Source organism: Squalius cephalus (genome assembly GCF_949319135.1).
Source record: "Squalius cephalus genome assembly, chromosome: 13".
Taxonomy (NCBI): domain Eukaryota; kingdom Metazoa; phylum Chordata; class Actinopteri; order Cypriniformes; family Leuciscidae; genus Squalius; species Squalius cephalus.
Genome location: NC_137134.1, coordinates 38,725,075 through 38,749,693, shown reverse-complemented (window position 1 = coordinate 38,749,693; position 24,619 = coordinate 38,725,075). Strand labels below are relative to the sequence as shown.

Genomic DNA, 24,619 nt, shown 5'->3' with positions numbered 1-24,619 from the left:
ACGGAGCCACGCCCACACGTGTCTCTAGTGAGCCCGGATGATCAGCGCGCGCGCCACTCGCTCGCTCGGTAATATCAGCGCGTGTGTCGCGGCTCATGATAATATCATATATAATATGGACGGTGGCGGGTCCGCGCGGGCTCCGGGGGATTCGGGAGATTCTCCCGCGAAGCGTCAGGCGGTGAAGAGACACCATCACAAACACAACATCAAACACCGGTACGAGTTCCTGCAGAGCCTCGGGAACGGCACCTACGGGCGCGTGAAGAGAGCCGTGGACCGCTCCGGGAGAACGGTGAGGAACATCGCGAGATTACACTACACATATATATTAATATATCAATTAATAAAGAGCAATAGCTGGTGATTTTAGTATTCATCAACGTGTTTTTATTATTTATTAACAGTGTTAGAATATACAAGAGTAATAAATCTTTTTTTTTTTTGTAACTGTGGTATTTTATTATTTATGAATAATAAATTAGAGTGAATAAATTATTATAAATTATACTAAATAAATACTAAATAAAATAATAAATTATTAGTAAATAAATAGAGTAAAAAAAAGAGTAAATTAATCTCTCTAACAGATTTTATGAATAATATTATATATAAGAGTAAATGCATTTTTCTAACTGTGGTAATTTATTATTTACGAATAATATTATAATATCATTAATATTAAATTATTGGAAGTCTAATATTTGAAAGTCTAATATTTCATTGGTTAAATGTACGACTGATATGATTATTAGATCTATCTCACTGTTTCAATACTAATTATATTATTATAAATGACTCATAAATAAACATAAATAAATTCAATCAATAATTAAAGTAATTTACTATTCATGATTTGTTGTATTTATGAATAACATTATAATATAATTAATATTAAATTACTGGTTCAAACCTAATATTTTATTGTTGTTTTTTTGTACGACCACACTATTTGAATATGAATTATGTTAATAATAATAAAACAAGAATAAATGGCCAGAGCTCTAACGAATAAGCGAGTGAAAGATATGATGATTGATCTTGTGTTTGTGAACAGTTTGTAAAGCTTCAGCGAACAGGTTTTCTGCGGCTCCGCCCGCGGCTCCTCACACACACACACACACACACACACACATTCCTCTCGATCTGGGGTCAAACCTGACTCTCCGTGACCTCTGACCCCTGATCATGACCCGCAGGTCATCAGTGGTTCTATAGGAGATTCCTTTAGTTTTGCACACTGTAAAAAACACAAGAAAGTTGCTGTACTTGCATTTAACACAATCAACTTGGATATTTAAGTCATTTCAACTTAAACTGACTTTAAAAAAATGAGTTGAATATAACTTGTATAAAAAAAGTTGAAAATGGCTTATTTTGATGAGTTAAAGCAAAGTAAAAACATGTTGTCATAACTTAACCTTAAAACAAGAACATTTCTATGAGAATAAAGCCTTGGTGAAATAATTCAGTTTGTGTTTCTCACCTTAGAGGCACAAAACCAAACGTTACTAGATTTAAATGCTGTAAAAAATGACATTTATAAGCAATTATAGCTTTTTTCAGCAATTTATACGAGATTCAATTATTGAAGTTAAAATGACTTGTACAGCCAATCTAATTATGTTTAAACATGTAGTTTTTAAAATAACGATGAAAACGTTCCTCAAATAAATGAATCCTATTTTACATGTTTTTAATGGAAAACAAAAAATACTGAAGTTTATAGAAACATTCTGTTTCCGCACTGAATTTTAAATATTTAATTATTTTAACATTTGATTTTAGGCTAATAATTCAAATAAGATTCATATTTATAATACGTTTTACTCTTAATAATTATTTATTCTCTGAGAGCAAATCTTCATATCTCAAGCAGTTTTTATTCTTTTTTTTAAACTGAAAAATAAAATGCTGACTAAGAAAATGATATTTTTGTGCAGTAATTTTTAAAGCTGTTCTAGTGTACCATATGGTATATTAAGAGTATGATGGTGTGAATAATAGAAACATATAGAAAGTTGCATTCTGGGCCGTCGCTGTGCTTGTGTGGTGTGTTTTAGCTTGTGCTTCGCTTCATTTCATTCTCCATTTCCAGGCCAGCTGAGTTGTGTTTAATCATTTGAAGTGAAACAGGGAAGCAGGAAGAGTGAGAAATCAGTTTCTCCTCAAACCTCAGACAATATCACTCCGGGGTTTTCCTGGAACAGCTCATGCGTTTCCTCCGAGATCGAGCGACAGTAAGCCTAGAAACGCATTGTCTGCGGCGGCGTCACTCTCCCTGCGGGGTCAGCGTCAGGAAGGACATCATTCTCAGGAAAGAGAGAGAGTTTGAGTCTGGGCGAGTCGAGACAGGTCTTAGCACTGATAACAGACTCCGACACGCCTGATGCTAACGATAACACGCCCGACGGGTCAGGCTATTTATAGAGCTTCCCTGAAAACACACTAATGGTTTATCAGAAATCATGCCGTCTTTGTGTAGGGCAGACTGGAGCTGCACACACACCTTTATTATGACTGTGGATCAGCTGACAGAACTCTTCTAGAACCTTCCCATTACGTTATGAAAACATTACCTCTCAATGTTCTCTGAATGTTACATTAAGAATGTTCTCTGAATGTTACTTTTGAATGATCTCCGAACGTTACTTTAGAATGTTCTCTGAACGTTACTTCTGAATGTTCTCTGAACGTTACATTAGAATGTTCTCTGAATGTTACTTTAGAATGTTCTCTGATCGTTACTTTTGAATGATCTCTGAACGTTACTTTAGAATGTTCTCTGATCGTTACTTTTGAATGTTCTCTGAATGTTACTTTTGAATGATCTCCGAACGTTACTTTAGAATGTTCTCTGAACGTCACTTTTGAATGTTCTCTGAACGTTACTTTCGAATGTTCTCTGAACGTTACTTTTGAATGTTCTCTAAAAGTTACTTCTGAATGTTCTCTGAACGTTACATTAGAATGTTCTCTGAATGTTACTTTAGAATGTTCTCTGAATGTTACTTTAGAATGTTCTCTGATCGTTACTTTTGAATGATCTCTGAACGTTACTTTAGAATGTTCTCTGAACGTTACTTCTGAATGTTCTCTGAACGTTACATTAGAATGTTCTCTGATCGTTACTTTTGAATGATCTCCGAACGTTACTTTAGAATGTTCTCTGAACGTCACTTTTGAATGTTCTCTGAACGTTACTTTCGAATGTTCTCTGAACGTTACTTTTGAATGTTCTCTAAAAGTTACTTCTGAATGTTCTCTGAACGTTACATTAGAATGTTCTCTGAATGTTACTTTAGAATGTTCTCTGAATGTTACTTTAGAATGTTCTCTGATCGTTACTTTTGAATGATCTCTGAACGTTACTTTAGAATGTTCTCTGAACGTTACTTCTGAATGTTCTCTGAACGTTACATTAGAATGTTCTCTGATCGTTACTTTTGAATGATCTCCGAACGTTACTTTAGAATGTTCTCTGAACGTTACTTTTGAATGTTCTCTGAATGTTACTTTAGAATGTTCTCTGAACGTTACTTTTGAATGTTCTCTGAATGTTACTTTAGAATGTTCTCTGATCGTTACTTTTGAATGATCTCCGAACGTTACTTTAGAATGTTCTCTGAACGTTACTTCTGAATGTTCTCTGAACGTTACTTCTGAATGTTCTCTGAACGTTACTTCTGAATGTTCTCTGAATGTTACTTTAGAATGTTCTCTGATCGTTACTTTTGAATGATCTCCGAACGTTACTTTAGAATGCTCTCTGAACGTTACTTTTGAATGTTCTCTGAATGTTACTTTTGAATGTTCTCCGATCGTTACTTTTGAATGTTCTCTGAACGTTACTTTTGAATGTTCTCTGAACGTTACTTTTGAATGTTCTCCGATCGTTACTTTTGAATGTTCTCCGAACGTTACTTTTGAATGTTCTCTGAACGTTACTTTTGAATGTTCTCCGATCGTTACTTTAGAATGATCTCCGAACGTTACTTTTGAATGTTCTCTGAACGTTACTTTTGAATGTTCTCTGATCGTTACTTTTGAATGATCTCCGAACGTTACTTTTGAATGTTCTCCGATCGTTACTTTAGAATGATCTCCGAACGTTACTTTTGAATGTTCTCTGAACGTCACTTTTGAATGTTCTCTGAATGTTACTTTTGAATGTTCTCTGATCGTTACTTTTAAATGTTCTCTGAACATTTAAACATCTCTGAATGTTACTTTTGAATGTTCTCGAAACGTTACTTTTGAATGTTCTCCGAACGTTACTTTAGAATGTTCTCTGATCGTTACTTTTAAATGTTCTCTGAATGTTACTTTTGAATGTTCTCTGAACGTTACTTTATAATGTTCTCTGAACGTTACTTTAGAGTGTTCTCTGAATGTTACTTTTGAATGTTCTCTGATCGTTACTTTTAAATGTTCTCTGAATGTTACTTTTGAATGTTCTCGAAACGTTACTTTAGAATGTTCTCTGATCGTTACTTTTAAATGTTCACTGAATGTTACTTTTGAATGTTCTCCGAACGTTACTTTAGAATGTTCTCTGATCGTTACTTTTAAATGTTCTCTGAATGTTACTTTTGAATGTTCTCGAAACGTTACTTTTGAATGTTCTCCGAACGTTACTTTAGAATGTTCTCTGATCGTTACTTTTAAATGTTCACTGAATGTTACTTTTGAATGTTCTCGAAACGTTACTTTTGAATGTTCTCCGAACGTTACTTTAGAATGTTCTCTGATCGTTACTTTTAAATGTTCTCTGAATGTTACTTTTGAATGTTCTCTGAACGTTACTTTATAATGTTCTCTGAACGTTACTTTAGAGTGTTCTCTGAATGTTACTTTTGAATGTTCTCTGATCGTTACTTTTAAATGTTCTCTGAATGTTACTTTTGAATGTTCTCGAAACGTTACTTTAGAATGTTCTCTGATCGTTACTTTTAAATGTTCACTGAATGTTACTTTTGAATGTTCTCGAAACGTTACTTTTGAATGTTCTCCGAACGTTACTTTAGAATGTTCTCTGATCGTTACTTTTAAATGTTCTCTGAATGTTACTTTTGAATGTTCTCGAAACGTTACTTTTGAATGTTCTCGAAACGTTACTTTTAAATGTTCTCCGAACGTACGAAACTAGTAATATTAAAAAAAAAAAACGTTAGATGAACATCCAACTAAAACATTTCATAAAAACGCTCCATGAACAATGTATAAATAATGTTTTTGTTCTAACGTTTTGAGAACATTATTAAAGACCAGAAAACTTAAAGTATGTAAGTATTTGGAGGAACGTAAGTATTATTCTATTAAAGTAACTGGAGGAACGTTTGCGCATAACGTCCATATCGTTCCCTGTTTGCATCATCGTACACTCTTAGAAATCACGGTTTTGATCTTCACTCTTATTCTTGTGTCTACTTCTGTTTCTTGAGTTGCTGCTTCTGGTTCTTCAGGTTCTGGTCTCAGAGCACCAGAGCACATGGCTGTAAAACACTTCTCCGAAGCCGCTCAGTCTGACGTTTGAGCGCAGGTGTGTGAGATTCCTGTGTGTCTTCAGTTGTGTTTGTCCATCTGTTGGTCATTGGTGACCCTGTAGACACACACACACACACACACCCTGTGGAATCTCAAACATGCCTGATGACACACTCGCATACAGACTCACAAAAGAGACAAAAGACCCGAGACACAAAGACCAGCATGCACACACATCCCTTCATATGCAAAGCACTGGTTCCACTGACATCACACCATTACAATCCCTGAACATCACACACTATTATAACCGTGAGATCATGACAGTGTGAGAAGCTTCAATCGTCTTTACTGTGAGCAGAAGGAATGTGTGTAAATATCACTGTCAAGTATGACAAGGCTGCATACGTTTCGTTCGAAGAATGATTTACAAAAAAATTATTCTGCTCTCGTTTCATTATCGATGCACAAAAACTGAAGTAAATACGGTCATTTGGTGGAAATAATGGTATTTTTGTGTGGGTTTAAAGTTTGTGTTTGTGTAAAGAATCAAAATGAGAATGAGGAATGCTAGAATGAGGCTGGACGATACTTCAAAAATTTCTGCAATTTAATTATGTAAATATAATGTTATTATTATTAAATAGGTTATATATTTTATAGTGGTGGGCGAGGATTAATCGCATCCAAAATAAAAGTTTGTGTTTACATAATATAAGTGTGTGTACTGTTTATAATTATTTTATATATATATATATATATATATATATATATATATATATATATATATATATATATATATATAAATACACACGCATGCATGTTTATTGAAGAAATATTTGCATGTACTGTATACTGTATATATATATATATATATATATATACATATATATATATATATATATATATATACAGTATACAGTACATGCAAATATTTATATAAATAAATAAAAATTCTTAAATATATTAATATAATTAACATGTTTAGTATTAGTAAATATTTAAAAATTTACATTTTTGTTTTATTTCATATTTAATAAATAAATGTTATTACTATTAAACAATGTTAAATAAATGATATTAATATAATTAACATATTCAATATTATTAGCAGTAATACGTTAAGTATCTAAATTTTTGCTTCATATTCAATCACATTAATATGTTAAAACTACTAATATAATATCATATTACCTAAATTGTAAATATTGTGATGATTTTGATGCATTTATGTACGTAAATATGGCTATATATTGTGATACCGTTGAAAATAAATGAAAATGATTCGATATAATTTTCATTAATTTATGCATCATTAAATGAACGAATGATTTTGAATCTATGTGGCGACAGTGACTGACTGTGTGAACCCTGTGATGCTTGTATTCAGTGTGTGTGTGTGTGTTTTGTCCTTTAGGTGGCCATAAAGTCCATCCGTAAGGAAAAGATCAAAGACGACCAGGATCTGATCCACATCCGCCGGGAGATCGAGATCATGTCGTCGCTCAGTCATCCTCACATCATCAGCATATATGAAGGTATGTGAGTGTGAAAGCGCACTGGTGTGTGTGTGTGTGTGTGTGTGTGTGTGTGTGTGTGTGTTTGTTGTGTAACCAGATCGCTGGGATTCTTCAGTCACGCAAGCCTCTTTGTTCTCATTATGTAATCACGGCAAACCCCAAAAACTGCTTTAGTGTGCTTCAGCGCACCACAATTACCCCCCCCCCCGCTCATTAGCATAATGCCTGGAATACCTCAGGCTCATTAGTGCATGTCAAAGAAATCAAAGTCATTTAGACTTAGTTGAGTGATGTGACTGACACTGTCGCCATTGGCTTTGGGCTTGAAATTTAAATTAATATTCAACAATTGTGTTTCAGTGTTCGAGAACAAGGATAAGATCGTGATCGTGATGGAGCTGGGCAGTGGAGGAGATCTGTACGACTACCTGAGCGAGAGACAGCGCATCCCTGAGAGCGAAGCCCGACTGTTCTTCAGGCAGATCGTGTCCGCCATACAGTACTGCCATCGCGTGAGTACACAACTACACAACTACACACTACACGCACTAATACTGCCACCGCGTGAGTACACAACTACACACACTACACAACACTGCCACCGCGTGAGTACACAACTACACACACTACACAACACCGCCACCGCGTGAGTACACAACTACACAACTACACAACACTGCCACCGCGTGAGTACACAACTACACACACTACACAACACTGCCACCGCGTGAGTACACAACTACACACACTACACAACACTGCCGCCGCGTGAGTACGCACTAGTATTGCCGCCGCGTGAGTACACCCTAGTATTGCCGCCGCGTGAGTACACACTAGTACTGCCGCCGCGTGAGTACACAACTACACACACTACACAACACTGCCGCCGCGTGAGTACGCACTAGTATTGCCACCGCGTGAGTACACACTAGTATTGCCGCCGCGTGAGTACACACTAGTACTGCCGCCGCGTGAGTACACACTAGTACTGCCACCGCGTGAGTACACACTAGTATTGCCACCGCGTGAGTACACACTAATACTGCCGCCGCGTGAGTACACACTAGTACTGCCACCGCGTGAGTACACACTAATACTGCCACCGCGTGAGTACACACTAGTACTGCCACCGCGTGAGTACACACTAATACTGCCGCCGCGTGAGTACACACTAGTACTGCCACCGCGTGAGTACACACTAGTACTGCCACCGCGTGAGTACACACTAATACTGCCGCCGCGTGAGTACACACTAGTATTGCCACCGCGTGAGTACACACTAATACTGCCGCCGCGTGAGTACACACTAGTATTGTCACCGCGTGAGTACACCTTAAAACTGCCGCCGCGTGAGTACACACTAATACTGCCGCCGCGTGAGTACACACTAGTATTGCCACCGCGTGAGTACACACTAATACTGCCGCCGCGTGAGTACACACTAGTATTGCCACCGCGTGAGTACACACTAGTACTGCCACCGCGTGAGTACACACTAGTATTGCCACCGCGTGAGTACACACTAATACTGCCGCCGCGTGAGTACACACTAATACTGCCACCGCGTGAGTACACACTAATACTGCCGCCGCGTGAGTACACACTAATACTGCCGCCGCGTGAGTACACACTAATACTGCCACCGCGTGAGTACACACTAATACTGCCACCGCGTGAGTACACACTAATACTGCCGCCGCGTGAGTACACACTAATACTGCCGCCGCGTGAGTACACACTAATACTGCCGCCGCGTGAGTACACACTAGTACTGCCACCGCGTGAGTACACACTAATACTGCCGCCGCGTGAGTACACACTAATACTGCCGCCGCGTGAGTACACACTAGTATTGCCACCGCGTGAGTACACACTAATACTGCCGCCGCGTGAGTACACACTAGTACTGCCACCGCGTGAGTACACACTAGTATTGCCACCGCGTGAGTACACACTAATACTGCCGCCGCGTGAGTACACACTAGTACTGCCACCGCGTGAGTACACACTAATACTGCCGCCGCGTGAGTACACACTAGTATTGCCACCGCGTGAGTACACACTAATACTGCCGCCGCGTGAGTACACACTAGTATTGCCGCCGCGTGAGTACACACTAATACTGCCGCCGCGTGAGTACGCACTAGTATTGCCGCCGCGTGAGTACACCCTAATACTGCCGCCGCGTGAGTACACACTAATACTGCCGCCGCGTGAGTACACACTAGTATTGCCGCCACGTGAGTACACACTAATACTGCCGCCGCGTGAGTACGCACTAGTATTGCCGCCGCGTGAGTACACCCTAATACTGCCGCCGCGTGAGTACGCACTAGTATTGCCGCCGCGTGAGTACACCCTAAAACTGCCGCCGCGTGAGTACACACTAGTATTGCCGCCGCGTGAGTACACACTAGTATTGCCGCCACGTGAGTACACACTAATACTGCCGCCGCGTGAGTACGCACTAGTATTGCCGCCGCGTGAGTACACCCTAATACTGCCGCCGCGTGAGTACGCACTAGTATTGCCGCCGCGTGAGTACACCCTAAAACTGCCGCCGCGTGAGTACACACTAGTATTGCCACCGCGTGAGTACACACTAGTATTGCCACCGCGTGAGTACACACTAGTATTTCCGCCGCGTGAGTACGCACTAGTATTGCCGCCGCGTGAGTACACACTAGTATTGCCGCCGCGTGAGTACGCACTAGTATTGCCACCGCGTGAGTACGCACTAGTATTGCCGCCGCGTGAGTACACACTAGTATTGCCACCGCGTGAGTACACACTAGTATTGCCGCCGCGTGAGTACACACTAGTACTGCCGCCGCGTGAGTACACACTAGTATTGCCACCGCGTGAGTACACACTAGTATTGCCACCGCGTGAGTACACACTAGTATTGCCGCCGCGTGAGTACACACTAGTATTGCCGCCGCGTGAGTACACACTAGTACTGCCGCCGCGTGAGTACACACTAGTATTGCCACCGCGTGAGTACACACTAGTATTGCCGCCGCGTGAGTACACACTAGTATTGCCACCGCGTGAGTACACACTAGTATTGCCACCGCGTGAGTACACACTAGTACTGCCGCCGCGTGAGTACACACTAGTACTGCCACCGCGTGAGTACACACTAATACTGCCGCCGCGTGAGTACACACTAGTATTGCCGCCGCGTGAGTACACACTAGTATTGCTGCCGCGTGAGTACACACTAATACTGCCGCCGCGTGAGTACACACTAATACTGCCACTGCGTGAGTACACACTAATACTGCCGCCGCGTGAGTACACACTAGTATTGCTACCGCGTGAGTACACACTAATACTGCCGCCGCGTGAGTACACACTAGTATTGCTACCGCGTGAGTACACACTAATACTGCCGCCGCGTGAGTACACACTAGTACACACAAACTGCTCACAATACTCACAACACAACCAAAGTTTTTATGGTTTGTTTAATTTTTAGTTAACTATAATAACCCTGATTTCTATATAGTCATTTTCTATTGTAAAGAAGTTTAAAATACAGTTAATAAAATATTTTGATTTATTCAGATTTCCGTGTTGATGCTATAAAAACGTTAATTTAAAAGACTGATATCAGTCATAACGATAATCCTCTGTAAGTTCTGAGGTGTTGTTGCACAGGCAGGGTTAGGGTTCAGGAACACGTCTTAACACATCTCTGTGAAAGCAAAGGTCAGCAAGACTAAATATGAGTTCGACGTCATTCTCACAGCCTGGAAAACTACCCAGAATGCAGTGGAATAGGGCTTCACTGCGACACTGAATGGATTGCACAACACTCGTTACTGTCCGCATGAATGAGCAGATCTAGAGGACAGTGTTTGAGGCAGGCGTTCACGCTAGCACACACTAATGCAGGAACACCCACGCTAACGGCTAACAAACACAACAATAGCAGCGAAAGCTACGACACACGCAACTGTTGCGCCGCTCTGAATATCCGTGTGAACGACACACTCCCAGAAGATGCCCAGATCAGGTTCTCAGAGTTATGAACAAACGTTGTTTTCAATAAGGTTAATACAGTGTGTGTGTGTGTGTGAGTGTGTGTGTGTGTGTGAGGAATTCCAGTCCTGCATGATTGTGTCTCTCAGCTGGAGGCCGAACCGTTCTCCTCATTTAACCTCAGAACAAAAGCTCTCGCCTCTAACGTCGGGACGCTCTGTCTTCTGAAACACACTGAGATTGAAGCACCCAGATAACACACACACCGCCTTTAACAGTTCTGGATCGGGACGATTTTTAATGTTTTTATAAGAAGTCTCTTCTGCTCACCAAGACCAGAAGTTTATTTGATTGAAAATAAAAAATTATAAAAATAAATTACTCCAATGTAAATCATCTGTTTTCTATGTGAATATATAAAGTGTAATTTATTCCTGTGATCAAAGCTGTATTTTCAGCATCATTACTCCAGTCTTCAGTGTCACATGATCCTTCAGAGATCAGTATAATTCTGAAAGTGTTTTGAGTGAAACTGGTAATACAGCGTTTCTGTTGCTCAGGAAATTCCCTTCCAACACCAGGAACATTTACATCATTTAATAAAGCAGTAACCCAGTCGTTTCATCAAGATCCCTCATCTGGGATTCGCTTTCACAAAATGACACCAACAGCAATAAAATACAAGATACCAATGTAAATATATAACAGAAATGAGAATAACCAGTTCTTCTGCCCAGTACTGATGTTCATTACCAGTTCCTCTGCCCAGTACTGAAGTTCATTACCAGTTCTTCTGCCCAGTACTGAAGTTCATTACCAGTTCTTCTGCCCAGTACTGATGTTCATTACCAGTTCCTCTGCCCAGTACTGATGTTCATTACCAGTTCCTCTGCCCAGTACTGATGTTCATTACCAGTTCTTCTGCCCAGTACTGATGTTCATTACCAGTTCTTCTGCCCAGTACTGATGTTCATTACCAGTTCTTCTGCCCAGTACTGATGTTCATTACCAGTTCCTCTGCCCAGTACTGATGTTCATTACCAGTTCTTCTGCCCAGTACTGATGTTCATTACCAGTTCTTCTGCCCAGTACTGATGTTCATTACCAGTTCCTCTGCCCAGTACTGATGTTCATTACCAGTTCTTCTGCCCAGTACTGATGTTCATTACCAGTTCCTCTGCCCAGTACTGATGTTCATTACCAGTTCTTCTGCCCAGTACTGATGTTCATTACCAGTTCTTCTGCCCAGTACTGATGTTCATTACCAGTTCCTCTGCCCAGTACTGATGTTCATTACCAGTTCTTCTGCCCAGTACTGAAGTTCATTACCAGTTCCTCTGCCCAGTACTGATGTTCATTACCAGTTCTTCTGCCCAGTACTGATGTTCATTACCAGTTCTTCTGCCCAGTACTGATGTTCATTACCAGTTCCTCTGCCCAGTACTGATGTTCATTACCAGTTCTTCTGCCCAGTACTGATGTTCATAACCAGTTCTTCTGCCCAGTACTGATGTTCATTACCAGTTCCTCTGCCCAGTACTGATGTTCATTACCAGTTCTTCTGCCCAGTACTGATGTTCATTACCAGTTCTTCTGCCCAGTACTGATGTTCATTACCAGTTCTTCTGCCCAGTACTGATGTTCATTACCAGTTCCTCTGCCCAGTACTGATGTTCATTACCAGTTCTTCTGCCCAGTACTGATGTTCATAACCAGTTCTTCTGCCCAGTACTGATGTTCATTACCAGTTCCTCTGCCCAGTACTGATGTTCATTACCAGTTCTTCTGCCCAGTACTGATGTTCATTACCAGTTCTTCTGCCCAGTACTGATGTTCATTACCAGTTCTTCTGCCCAGTACTGATGTTCATTACCAGTTCCTCTGCCCAGTACTGATGTTCATTACCAGTTCTTCTGCCCAGTACTGATGTTCATTACCAGTTCTTCTGCCCAGTACTGATGTTCATTACCAGTTCTTCTGCCCAGTACTGATGTTCATTACCAGTTCTTCTGCCCAGTACTGATGTTCATTACCAGTTCCTCTGCCCAGTACTGATGTTCATTACCAGTTCTTCTGCCCAGTACTGATGTTCATTACCAGTTCTTCTGCCCAGTACTGATGTTCATTACCAGTTCCTCTGCCCAGTACTGATGTTCATTACCAGTTCTTCTGCCCAGTACTGATGTTCATTACCAGTTCTTCTGCCCAGTACTGATGTTCATTACCAGTTCTTCTGCCCAGTACTGATGTTCATTACCAGTTCTTCTGCCCAGTACTGATGTTCATTACCAGTTCTTCTGCCCAGTACTGACGTTCATTACCAGTTCTTCTGCCCAGTACTGATGTTCATTACCAGTTCTTCTGCCCAGTACTGATGTTCATTACCAGTTCTTCTGCCCAGTACTGAAGTTCATTACCAGTTCTTCTGCCCAGTACTGATGTTCATTACCAGTTCTTCTGCCCAGTACTGATGTTCATTACCAGTTCTTCTGCCCAGTACTGAAGTTCATTACCAGTTCTTCTGCCCAGTACTGATGTTCATTACCAGTTCTTCTGCCCAGTACTGATGTTCATTACCAGTTCTTCTGCCCAGTACTGATGTTCATTACCAGTTCTTCTGCCCAGTACTGATGTTCATTACCAGTTCCTCTGCCCAGTACTGATGTTCATTACCAGTTCTTCTGCCCAGTACTGATGTTCATTACCAGTTCCTCTGCCCAGTACTGATGTTCATTAGACGGTTCGCCGTTAAAACGGTGCATTAATGGAGAACTCGACTGATCACGAGGACAACGGCTTAATCAGATTAATCCCAACCGTTCTACAAAACATAACATGAGCTTGTCAAAGTGTTACACGACCAACGCTGTACGAGAAATAGAAAAGTTTTCCTTAACATTTTTTGCGTACAGACGACAGCGTCATTAAAACGATCCCGTTCACACGGATCCGCGAAACGACTAACAATGCTGTATTCTGCTGCCAGGCCAGTAGGTGGCGCTGACACTGTGAAAAAACAAACAAAAACAAAACACTGTGAGTCTAAGCGGTAAAGAAACTGTTGGTTTAACTTTTTTAAAAAAAGTAAGTTGCCTTGTTGCCTTACAATTTTGAGTTTATTGAAATTAAATATTTGAGTTAATACAATGAAGGAGATTAGTTTAATCAACAGAAATTCTAAATATTATGTTATTTTAACCACATTAAACATCTAAGTTGACGAAAAGAAAAAATTGTTGATTAAATCATGAAACTATTTTTTACAGTGAATAGACTGAACACGTAATACGCATGACGTCGCCGTTTTCACAAATCCACGTTTTTGTAGTTTACACTGAGACGATAATGGCGTCGTTTTTAAAAACGTTCACTGTGAATCTCAAAAGTTTGCATTTTCAAGCCCCCAAGATGCAGTTGTTGTATAAATGAGTGTATAAAAGTTTTGAGTTTTGAGTTGAAAACACTGTTGTCTCTGTTTATTCTAACAGAACGGGATTGTTCATCGCGACCTGAAGTTGGAGAACATCTTGCTGGACGACAACGGCAATATAAAGGTACGTTCAGGACAGATTCAAGATTTTACACCTAGTTCTCTGGACCTCAGGATATATTGTAAATGTGTAAATTGTTTGTTGCGTTAAGTCGTAAACTTGCACAGAACATCATCCCGCTGGCGTTGCACGAATGAGCTCGTTCTCAGGGTTCGTACAGACTCTGGAAAATCAAATCCAGGACTTTTCAAGCACTACTTTTTTGGCTTTCAAGGACTACAATCAGAGATCTCGCTTATCAAACGACTTCTTTATTGTCTTTCTAATTCTAAAAAAGGTAAACGGATAAAGAAAAATAAACTAATAAAACAAAACGGTAGAAATAAAGAGCAGCGGATGCAGTGACTGGAAACTCTAACCACTGAAAGGACACTGTGACAAAGATATCGCTGAAACTGATTTATTCCTCATGAATATATGATTGAGCTGAAGAATTAAAGCTGGATCATATACTAGCATATTTATATGAGCAATATCACACTCACAGCCATGAGGAATGTCTTTTTGGGGCCCTATTTTAACGATCTGAAACGCAAGTAACTTTGTGGGCGGATCTCGGGCACTGTTGCTCTTACACCGGCGGGATAAATGACTCTCCGACGCAAATCTATAATGTGTTGGTCTGAAGTAGCTTCATTACTCAAAGGTGTGGTTTGGGCATAACGTGAAATAAACCAATCAGAGCCTCATCTCACATTCCCTTTAAGAGCAGGAGCGCTTGTTCCATGGCGGATTGCTATTATAACGGCGGATTTGCCAGGAGCGGTTCACAGCCGAGGAGACCGGCGTTCTCGTCAGGGCCGTAAAACACAGAGAAGTGACATTGGGGATGGAGAAACACACACAGATTAGCTTCGCTTAAACAGGCGTATGATAATCTGGGTAAATGTGTAAGATAGATTTATGCCTATTTTTCACATCTTCATGGACACCACAATGATTTCCCTCGTGTGGTAATATTTTTCCTTGTAATAATGTATGGTTTTCTAAAAATGAGAACTGCTGCGTCTGTGTAGATGAGAGAATCAAAGTGTGTGTGTGTTGTGCACACGCTACATTATGGCCAAGCATGCGCTCTTAAAATAGCCTCTGAATAACGTGCCACTGACTTTAGACGAGGTTTCTCCTGGTCAGTGGCGGGATTGTTTTCTGAAACTGCAAAATAGCACCAGGGAACGTTTGCGCCGGATCACGCCTCCTCTTTTCCCTGAACCGCCCCCGGGAGCGCAAGTTCATTCCCTAATTTACCGACGTGCGTCTGTGGAGGGAAAAGTCCGCTGTGCGTCGGGTGAGAAATAGGAATGATACATGCGTTGTGTACAAAGTCAATTGCGCTGGGAGCGAGATAGGGGCCGATATCTATATCAGACATCAGCTTTAATTTTGTGTAAAAAAATTGTTTTATCGATAAAATTAAACACAAATATATTGTTTTTCAATAATTCATGCACTTTTCAAGTACCTCTTCATAAATATGGCTGTTTTCCAGGACTTACATTTCAAAAGGTCAAATTCAAGCAGTTTGAGCCCCTCGTACGAACCCTGGTCTCTGCACACGGAGGTTCGAGTCTTCAGACGCTTTTCCAGTGGGAATTTTCCAGACTTTCATGTTTTTTATGTCTGTTTGAAACGTTATCTCTGATGCTTCTGTTTTTCCTGGTATTATTAAACAAAAGGCCATAAAACTTGCATGAGATAACGGCATAGATCTAGATTGGGTTTATGAGAGGCGCTGATCGAAACCACAGTCTGTGTTTCACATCCAAGCGTCGTCTTTACAGATCAAACTCAAGTCTGAGATATAAAGCATCAAGATTTACTCAGTTCAAGTTAGAAATGTCATTTTCAGGTCTATGCTCAAAAAGTGAATAAATGGATTATAAATACAGCGTAAATATAATTTAGTACCATAAAATCCCCTAAAAATACAAAATATTAAATAAAAATGTTTTAATTGAAATAAAAATAAAAATTTCTGTCATTTTTGACTGACACGCGAAGAACAGCAGAGGGTTGAGAATGAGCAGCAGGATATGTGCATTTATGTCGTAAACTTGCACAGAAAATCATTCTGCTGTTGTCTTATGAATGAAGTCATTCTGCACACGGACGTTCGAGTCTTCAGACGGTTTTTCCGTTGGGAATTTTCCAGACTTCCACAGAAACGTTATCTCAGATACTTCTGTTTTCCCTGGTTTTATTAAACAAGAGGCCATAAAACAGACACCCAATCGAAACTGGCATGAGATAACGGCATAAATCTGCTTTGGGTTTATGAGATGAGCGATAAAACTGCCACTGGTCGAAACTAGTTTAAGATAATGGACCGACTACAGCGCTGGAGGTTTGGAGATAACATAATAATAATAAACGAGGCTCAAACGTCCGTTTCGAAACGAAACTAGCACTTCCGTCAAAGAAACATCACACTAAAGCCTGTAAAGCTTTGAAATAAATATCAGTGAATAATGTTAACTTAAATAATATAATAAAGTTCAATATTTAAAAAAACAAGACCATCTCTTTTCTGATATCTTCATGTTTTCTGCTGGTTGTAAAAGAGTGAATTTTATCCTCCACAAAGACATTTAATCCATGTTTGATTCTGCACTGCCAGAGAAAGCCAAACTGAAATGTGTGAAGCGCGCTTTACTAATAACTTAACGTGCTTTACCATGTCTAATAAACAAGCACAAACTGTGTTAAAAATAAGTTGACGTACAAGTAAAAAGGTAGGCTATCTGTCCTACTGCGTTTTCTACTTTACCACCGTAAAGAGTGTGAATATAATGTAACCCTAGCAACCACCCAGAACACCCTAGCAACCGCCTAGAAACACCCTAGCAACCACCCAGAACACCCTAGCAACCGCCTAGCAACCACCCAGAATACCCTAGCTACAGCATAGCAACCACCCAGAACTATGGAAGCTTGTTTCCGCCACTGAATAATAAATAAATAATAATAATTGCGACTTTTTATCTCACAATTCGGACTTTTTTTCTCACAATTGCGATATATCAAGTCAGAATTGTGACTTTTTTTCTCACAATTGCGAGATATGAAGTCAGAATTGTGAGATATAAAGTCAGAATTGCATGATATAAAGTCGCAATTGCGTGATATAAAGTCAGAATTGTGAGATACAAACTATTCTGAGGTAAAAAAAAAAAATGTCTCTTTTTTTTCCTTAGAATTGGACTTTATATCTCACAATTGTGAGTTTATATCTCACAATTCTGAGAAAAGATGTCAGAATTGCGAGACATAAACTCGCAATTATGTGTTATAAAGTCAGAATTGCGTGATATAAAGTCGCAATTGTGAGAAAAAAAGTCAGAATTCTGACTTTATAACACGCAATTGCGACTTTATTTCACGCAATTCTGACTTTATATCTCGCAATTCTGACTTTATATCTCGCAATTCTGACTTTATAACACGCAATTGCGACTTTATTTCACGCAATTCTGACTTTATTTCACGCAATTCTGACTTTATATCTCGCAATTCTGACTTTATAACACGCAATTGCGACTTTATTTCACGCAATTCTGACTTTATATCTCGCAATTCTGACTTTATAACACGCAATTGCGACTTTATTTCACGCAATTCTGACTTTGTATCTCGCAATTCTGAGAAATAAAGTCAGAATTGCGAGATGTAAACTCGCAATTGTGAGATAAAAAGTCGCAATTATCTTTTAAAATGTTTTATTTTGTGGCGGAAACAAGCTTCCATACAGAACACCCTAGAAACACCCTAGCAACTTTAAACTTTAAACTACTTTAAACTACTTGAAACTTTCAACTAAATTAAACTTCATACTACTTTAATCTTCAAACTACTTTAAACTTCAAACTTTCTGGTCCAAACTTTCTCAAGCCAACTTAAAGTTAGTCTCGACGAACTTTTTAATCGCCTAATTAAGAGCGAACCAAAGGAAGAAATGTTTATTATCCCCTGTGAAAATGGGCGAGACGTGAGTGAAGATTTGGGAAAAGAAACGAGAGATTCCCAGTGGAATAATAATGGAATATTGTTAAATCCGCTGATATTCGGGTGACCAGATCGCACAACACAAAGCCGACAAAGCTTGCATGTGTGGGCTCACGAGACGTGTCCACGGATGCGACGTAACGTTTAATTGCTGCTAATCTATTATTTCTGTTCCGCGGTTGTCAAGTTTAGCACAGCGCTAATCGAAACCACTCGTTTTTGAGTTGTCAAACCTTTTCCATTGGGAATTTTCCAGACTTCCACAGAAACGTTATCTCAGATACTTCTGTTTTCCCTGGTTTTATTAAACAAGAGGCCATAAAACACCCAATCGAAATGTGCATGAGATAGCGGCGTAAACCTGTGCTCAGTGTGTGAGATGAGTGCTGATGGTTAACCCCTGTGTGTTCCAGATCGCTGACTTCGGGCTGTCGAACCTGTACCAGGGCGACGGGTTCCTGCAGACGTACTGTGGCAGTGCGCTGTACGCGTCCCCCGAGATCGTGAACGGCCGGCCGTACCGCGGCCCGGAGGTGGACAGCTGGTCTCTGGGCGTCCTGCTCTACACACTCGTTCACGGAGCCATGCCGTTCGACGGACACAACCACAAGAACCTGGTCCAGCAGATCAGCAGCGGGAACTACCGCAAACCCACCAAACCATCCGGTGAGGCACTTTACGAGCACGTGACCGTTCCAGTCGGGTGCTCTTCAGTCACGTTTGAGCGTCAAATATAGCTTTTTATTTTATTTATTTCATTGGAATGGTACGAAACTTGGTAAACACACACACACACACACACACACACGTTGAATGGTGCTGTAAACAATAGTCACACTTGAGCTCCTCCTCGCGGTCAGAAATGACGCATTGGAAACGAATGCGAGACGAGTTTCCTCTAGTGGAAGCGTTTGGTACTGCAGCCGAACAACATCTCACTGAACGCTCATTTACTGAGATATCAAACCTCACATGTGGAACACAACTTGTTCAGATTCATGGCTTTGATGTTCTCACAGTTTTAGAGTAAAACCTGTTTTTGAAAACACATATTTCATATAAAAATTTAAAATAGTATTTTTGCACATGACAATAAACGTAAAAATCTGTAACTTTTTTTTAAAGTTCACTTTCTTCACTTCATCGATAATCCGCCAAGTGTCCGCCATAATCCGTAAAAAGAGATCAAACTTCAGTCTGTTGCTTTAAAGCATCAAGATTTACCAGTTTAAGTTGGAAATGTAATTTTCATGCTCAAAAAGTGAATAAATGGATTATAAATACAGCATAAATATTATTTAGTACCATAAAATCCCCTAAAAATACAAAAAACATTATCGAACTAAAATATCACATTAATTTCACTGAAGTAAAGAAATAAACGTGTGAAGAGCACCAGAGGGTTAAAGCGGGACACGGAACTGGTTTACTGTGTTTGTCGAAGGTCCAAACTCAGTGAACCGTGTCGATGTTTTATAGGTAGAGCTTATCTGTTCCTAGCAGAGAACGCTCTGAGCTGAGTGCCATGGGCTGACCTCGGCAGACTCATAAAACTGAGTTGATCTGGGAGTCAAGTTCACAACGACAGCAGCTTTATTGCCGGAGGTCGTATAGCCTCCATGTTGTTGAGAATCTTTCTGCTTTAAATCCCTGCAAATCATAGAGAAGCAAGAAACTGCCCGGAGTAACACGAGCTAGCCTTGCCAAACCTGTTCCTGGAGCCACACCTCAACAGTACACACTTCCACCAGTCTATTCTTAGGTCCTGGCGTCTCTACTAACAAGCGCTGAGTTGAGTCAGGTGTGTTTGATTGGGAAGAGTGAGAGTGTGTACGTTTGGTGTGTCTTCAGGAACAGTGGATTACAGTGTCTTGCACACGTGCGCTCCCATGCTTTCATTCCCATTAGCATTAGCATTCCATATGGTTGATTATTTGCATAGACCTTTGAAACTGCGCCACATTGCTTGACACGCCTGAAGACTCGCTCACATCGCCAACTCTCGCTGAAGTCGGCAGAAGTCTAATGTTGTAGAGCAGGGGTGTCCACTGACGCCACTCTTCTGCAGAGCTCGGCTCAAACACACCTTTAGGAGCTGGTTCAGGTGTGTGTGACCCTTGTGCGCTGTTTGGGGACTTTCTGCTGAAATAAAATAAAAAGTTCTGTTTGTCCACATGGCATGAGACTTTGTACAGTTGTCAACACTTTTCTAGATTTACACATAAAAAAATTAATTGGAATGAAATCTGTTTTTTATGTTAGTGTGTAAAAGATAATCACACTCGTGCTGTTTGGGGATCCCAGGCTACGTAACAGCCATTATAACAAATGTAATTTTACTCAGTTTATTAATGTTTTTACTCCACTTTTGTGCAGTTTTGGGAAGATTTATTGTTTTGTTTTTTAATTTATATAAATAAATAAAAAAATGTTTTTTTTATTTAAAAAAACAGCTTTTTATGTAAAATTCACTTTATAAAAGACTCACATTTCTAACTTCTTTCATTCATGGGGATAACATGGATAATTTGACATGGTTTAGTGTAAGATTTTTGCTCATCTTTTGAAAAAAAAAAAAAAAATGCAGTTTTAAACGTAAAAAAATGATCACTTTCACCAGTAGATGGCAGCAGAGCTCCACTGTTTGCTATTTGACTAAACGAAAGACATATTTTCACAAGTTTTTCCAGTTGGATTCATATCTACATATATGAAATCACAATTATAACAATTAAAATAACTTTTTGTCAAAGTTTAGCATTTTTTGTACTGAAAAAAAAACATTTTTTCAAAAATGTTAAATTATGATTGGAATCAAACCTGAACAAGATGTTACATTGTCTTTTGAGTTTATCATTTATTTCAAACATCTGTTTTTCATATAATTCTACAAATTTCTGTCTGTGTGTTTTGCATTGTTTCTGATTTTGAGGATGGACCCCCTCGCTTAGAAAATGGACAAAATTAATATTATTGAAAAACATTTTTTTTTTTTTATAAAAAGTTATTTTTATTGTTATAATTGTGATTTTTATAATATGTAGTAGATATGAATCCAACTGGAAAAACTTGTGAAAAGATGTCTTTCATTTAGTCAAATAGCAAATAGTGGAGCTTTGCTGCCATCTACTGGTGAAAGTATTTTGAACTTTTAAAACTGCATTTTCCAAAAGATGGGCAAAAATCTTACACTAAACCATGTCGAATTATCCACGTTATCCCCATGAATGAAAGAAGTTAGAATGTGTGTCTTTTATAAAGTGAATTTTACATAAAAATCTGTTTTTTTATTATAAAAACCTATTTAAAAAAATATTTTTTAACATAACAAATCATCCCAAAACAAAAAAAATGTGGAGTAAAAACATTAATAAACTGAGTAAAATTACATTTGTTAAAAAAAAAAAATTGCCTGGGGTCTCTGGAGACCCCAAACCCGCAAACGCTAAATCCAGTGCTAATCCTCTTTGTCGCCCCACAGATGCGTGTGGTTTGATCCGCTGGATGTTGATGGTGAACCCAGAGCGTAGAGCTACGCTGGATGAGATCGCGGGTCACTGGTGGGTCAACTGGGGCTATCAGCTCCCCCTACAGGCTCAGAACGACAGCGCATCGGTGTGCGCGACACATGTAGCGTCTCAAACCGGCGGCCCGACGCGCATCGCAGACTGGCTACGCCGCACCTCTCGCCCTCTCCTGGAAAGCGGCTCTAAGATGCGTTGCCTGTTGCGTACGGGCGGAGGAGAACCAGTCCAGCGACAGCGCTCAATACGCAGGTCGCGCAAAGAAAACAACGTTTCGCAAACAATGCAGGAATCTCCTCGTCCGTTTAAAGGCATCCTGAAGAAGCGAGGGAGTCTGAAACAGAAGCCGACTCCCGGCGACTCCCAGGCTACACCCTTGGAGGAGAAAACCGAGAACTCTTTGGCTCCGCCTCCTCCACCTCCTAAAGGCATCCTGAAGAAGCCTTCCGAAGGCGAGTCGGGATATTATTCCTCATCCCCGGAGAGTTACACCTCCGAACGGACTCTCGGGAACCCGTCGCCTGCGCAGAACCGCAAGGGAATCCTCAAACGCCACGGCAAGTTTTCCGGAGGACTCCAGGGATTCGGATCTCTGGATAAGCTTTCGCCTTCCTTGCCCTCGGTGGTCAACAGATCCCGACCGAGTGGAGCAATCAGCGAGGACAGCATTCTCTCCTCCGAGTCTTTCGACAGACTTGATCTTCCCGATCGGGAGGTTCCCGTCGCTCCGATGGAGAGACGAAAAATGCGAGGAAGCGTATCCGCTGATAATCTCCTCGACTTAAGAGAGGACGGGCCAGGGTCTCTGCTCAAGGGACACTGGGAAATGGACGTAGCTTGCTATCGCGCAGGAGTGTCCGACAGCGTGTTTTCAATCTCCGACTGCGAGAACGTCACTCGGACTTACAAGCAAGCCTTGGGAACCGCTAGCTAACGTGGACAACGACAATGAAGTGCAGAATCTGCAACTCGGTTGTGCCTAGAAAGGTAAACAAGTTGGAAACAAAACAGGGAAGCGTTCCTGACGAATGCTGGTGAACGGCGTCAAGCCAGACAGGAAGTGGGTGTTCAAGAAGACAGGAAGTGGGTCTTCAAGAGGACAGGAAGTCCTGTTCGACAGACTCATTTGGGACACGCATTTCATCCCGAGGGAACGGCAGTTTTTTGGTGCGTTTGCAGCCAAAATTGCTTTTATAATGTAGACTTGATTTGAGAAAAGTGCCTTTTATTTTTGTCAAATGATCAACAACTAACTTGTTATCCTTTGAAATGTTTGACGGTTACGTGACTGTTTAGGGTGTTGGCTAGCCAAAAAGTACCAAAGATCCACTGTGAACTTGTTTTAAAGGTGAATATTGGTGGTTGATGACAAAAATGTACAAGAACACATGCAAGAACTCAAAAGGTCTCGATTGGCTAAAGTCCTTAAGATCGTTCCCGCCAATTTCTGAGTTTTACAACATGCCATTAATGATCATGTGTGCGACGGATACACTAAACTATTGTCTTTTTAGGACGTTATGTAGTCTAGACTTTAGTTACATGTTTAAATTGTGCCGATAGGAGTTTATTAGGATGGGGAAATACGCCGTGACCTCCTCACAGAATAGGATTAAACTAAAAGTCTCCAAATCCTTGAGAAATGTGTTGAACTGGTGGGGTTTACTGGTTTGGGCATCTGGACGTTTACTTCCAGTCGTAAAGGCGAGTTAAGAAGAGGAAAGAATGATATTTCAGTGTCATAACAGGGTGTTCATCAGTACATCTGCTCGTCTTGAGTCTCTAAACTCTTCATTCAGTGTTTGTGAGAGTCCATGAGAGCGGCAGTGAGATCTTGTCAGGGGTTTTATGGTTATGAAGGGTTTTCTTCTGTTTGGTGTCATATTTCTCTGAGTTTCTGCATGCTTACGTGCCAAAGTGCCTGATTTATCTGCCCTGATGTCTGTCTGAGTCAGTGGACCAATAAAACAGCACAAATGAAGCTGAAAACGCTCTGAATGTCTGTTCTTCTGTTCCCATGACCATCTTTTGAATAACAGTAAATTACTTTATCATAGACTGTATTCCAGCTCACATGTTAAAGTCCCGCTGTGGTGTAAATCCAGCTTTTAATATTGTTTTATGTGTCTATGTGGTGTTTTTAATCTGCTTTAAGACAAAGCATGTGTAAGTTCATAAGTCGACAGCATTGCTGAGTATTTCCTCCTTAAAACTGCAGTGAACCAAAGACAGTCTCAAAAACACGCTTTGAAATCGCTGGTGTTTCTGACGTCACAAACTACCTTGTAACCAATCAGATCAACGTGTGATCGTCAACCAGTGGATCTCTGAGCTGAGTGAGTGAGTGGAGGCGGGGCTCATTTGCATATTCATAGAACCACGCATACTAAATGAGGCAAGGGTGTCGAGTTACATTCAAGATTTTTTAACTTTTTTTTTTTTTTCAAGGAAAACAAACGCTTAAATATGTAATTTTGGTGATCAAATATTTGGTGAAATAATAATGAAAGTTCTGAAGTGGTAGTTTGACCCGACACCAGTGTTATTT

The 24,619-nt window shown here is 40.3% G+C and overlaps 1 protein-coding gene across 1 annotated transcript; it reads left to right on the top strand.

The window, feature by feature from the left end:
- On the top strand, positions 1 to 24,060 carry nuak2 (NUAK family, SNF1-like kinase, 2). Its single transcript, XM_079889798.1, has 6 exons — positions 1 to 295; positions 6,905 to 7,025; positions 7,368 to 7,519; positions 14,483 to 14,548; positions 18,961 to 19,213; positions 22,029 to 24,060. The coding sequence occupies exons 1-6, from the start codon at positions 38 to 40 to the stop codon at positions 23,003 to 23,005; spliced, it is 1,827 nt and encodes a 608-aa protein (XP_079745924.1). The 5' UTR covers positions 1 to 37; the 3' UTR covers positions 23,006 to 24,060.
- The last annotated feature ends 559 nt before the right edge of the window (positions 24,061 to 24,619 follow it).

Coding starts and splice junctions, on each gene's coding strand:
- nuak2 (XM_079889798.1), top strand. CDS start 38: ATGATCAGCGCGCGCGCCACTCGCTCGCTCGGTAATATCAGCGCGTGT. Junction 7,026..7,367: donor CATCATCAGCATATATGAAG/GTATGTGAGTGT, acceptor ATTGTGTTTCAG/TGTTCGAGAACAAGGATAAG. Junction 19,214..22,028: donor CAAACCCACCAAACCATCCG/GTGAGGCACTTT, acceptor GTCGCCCCACAG/ATGCGTGTGGTTTGATCCGC.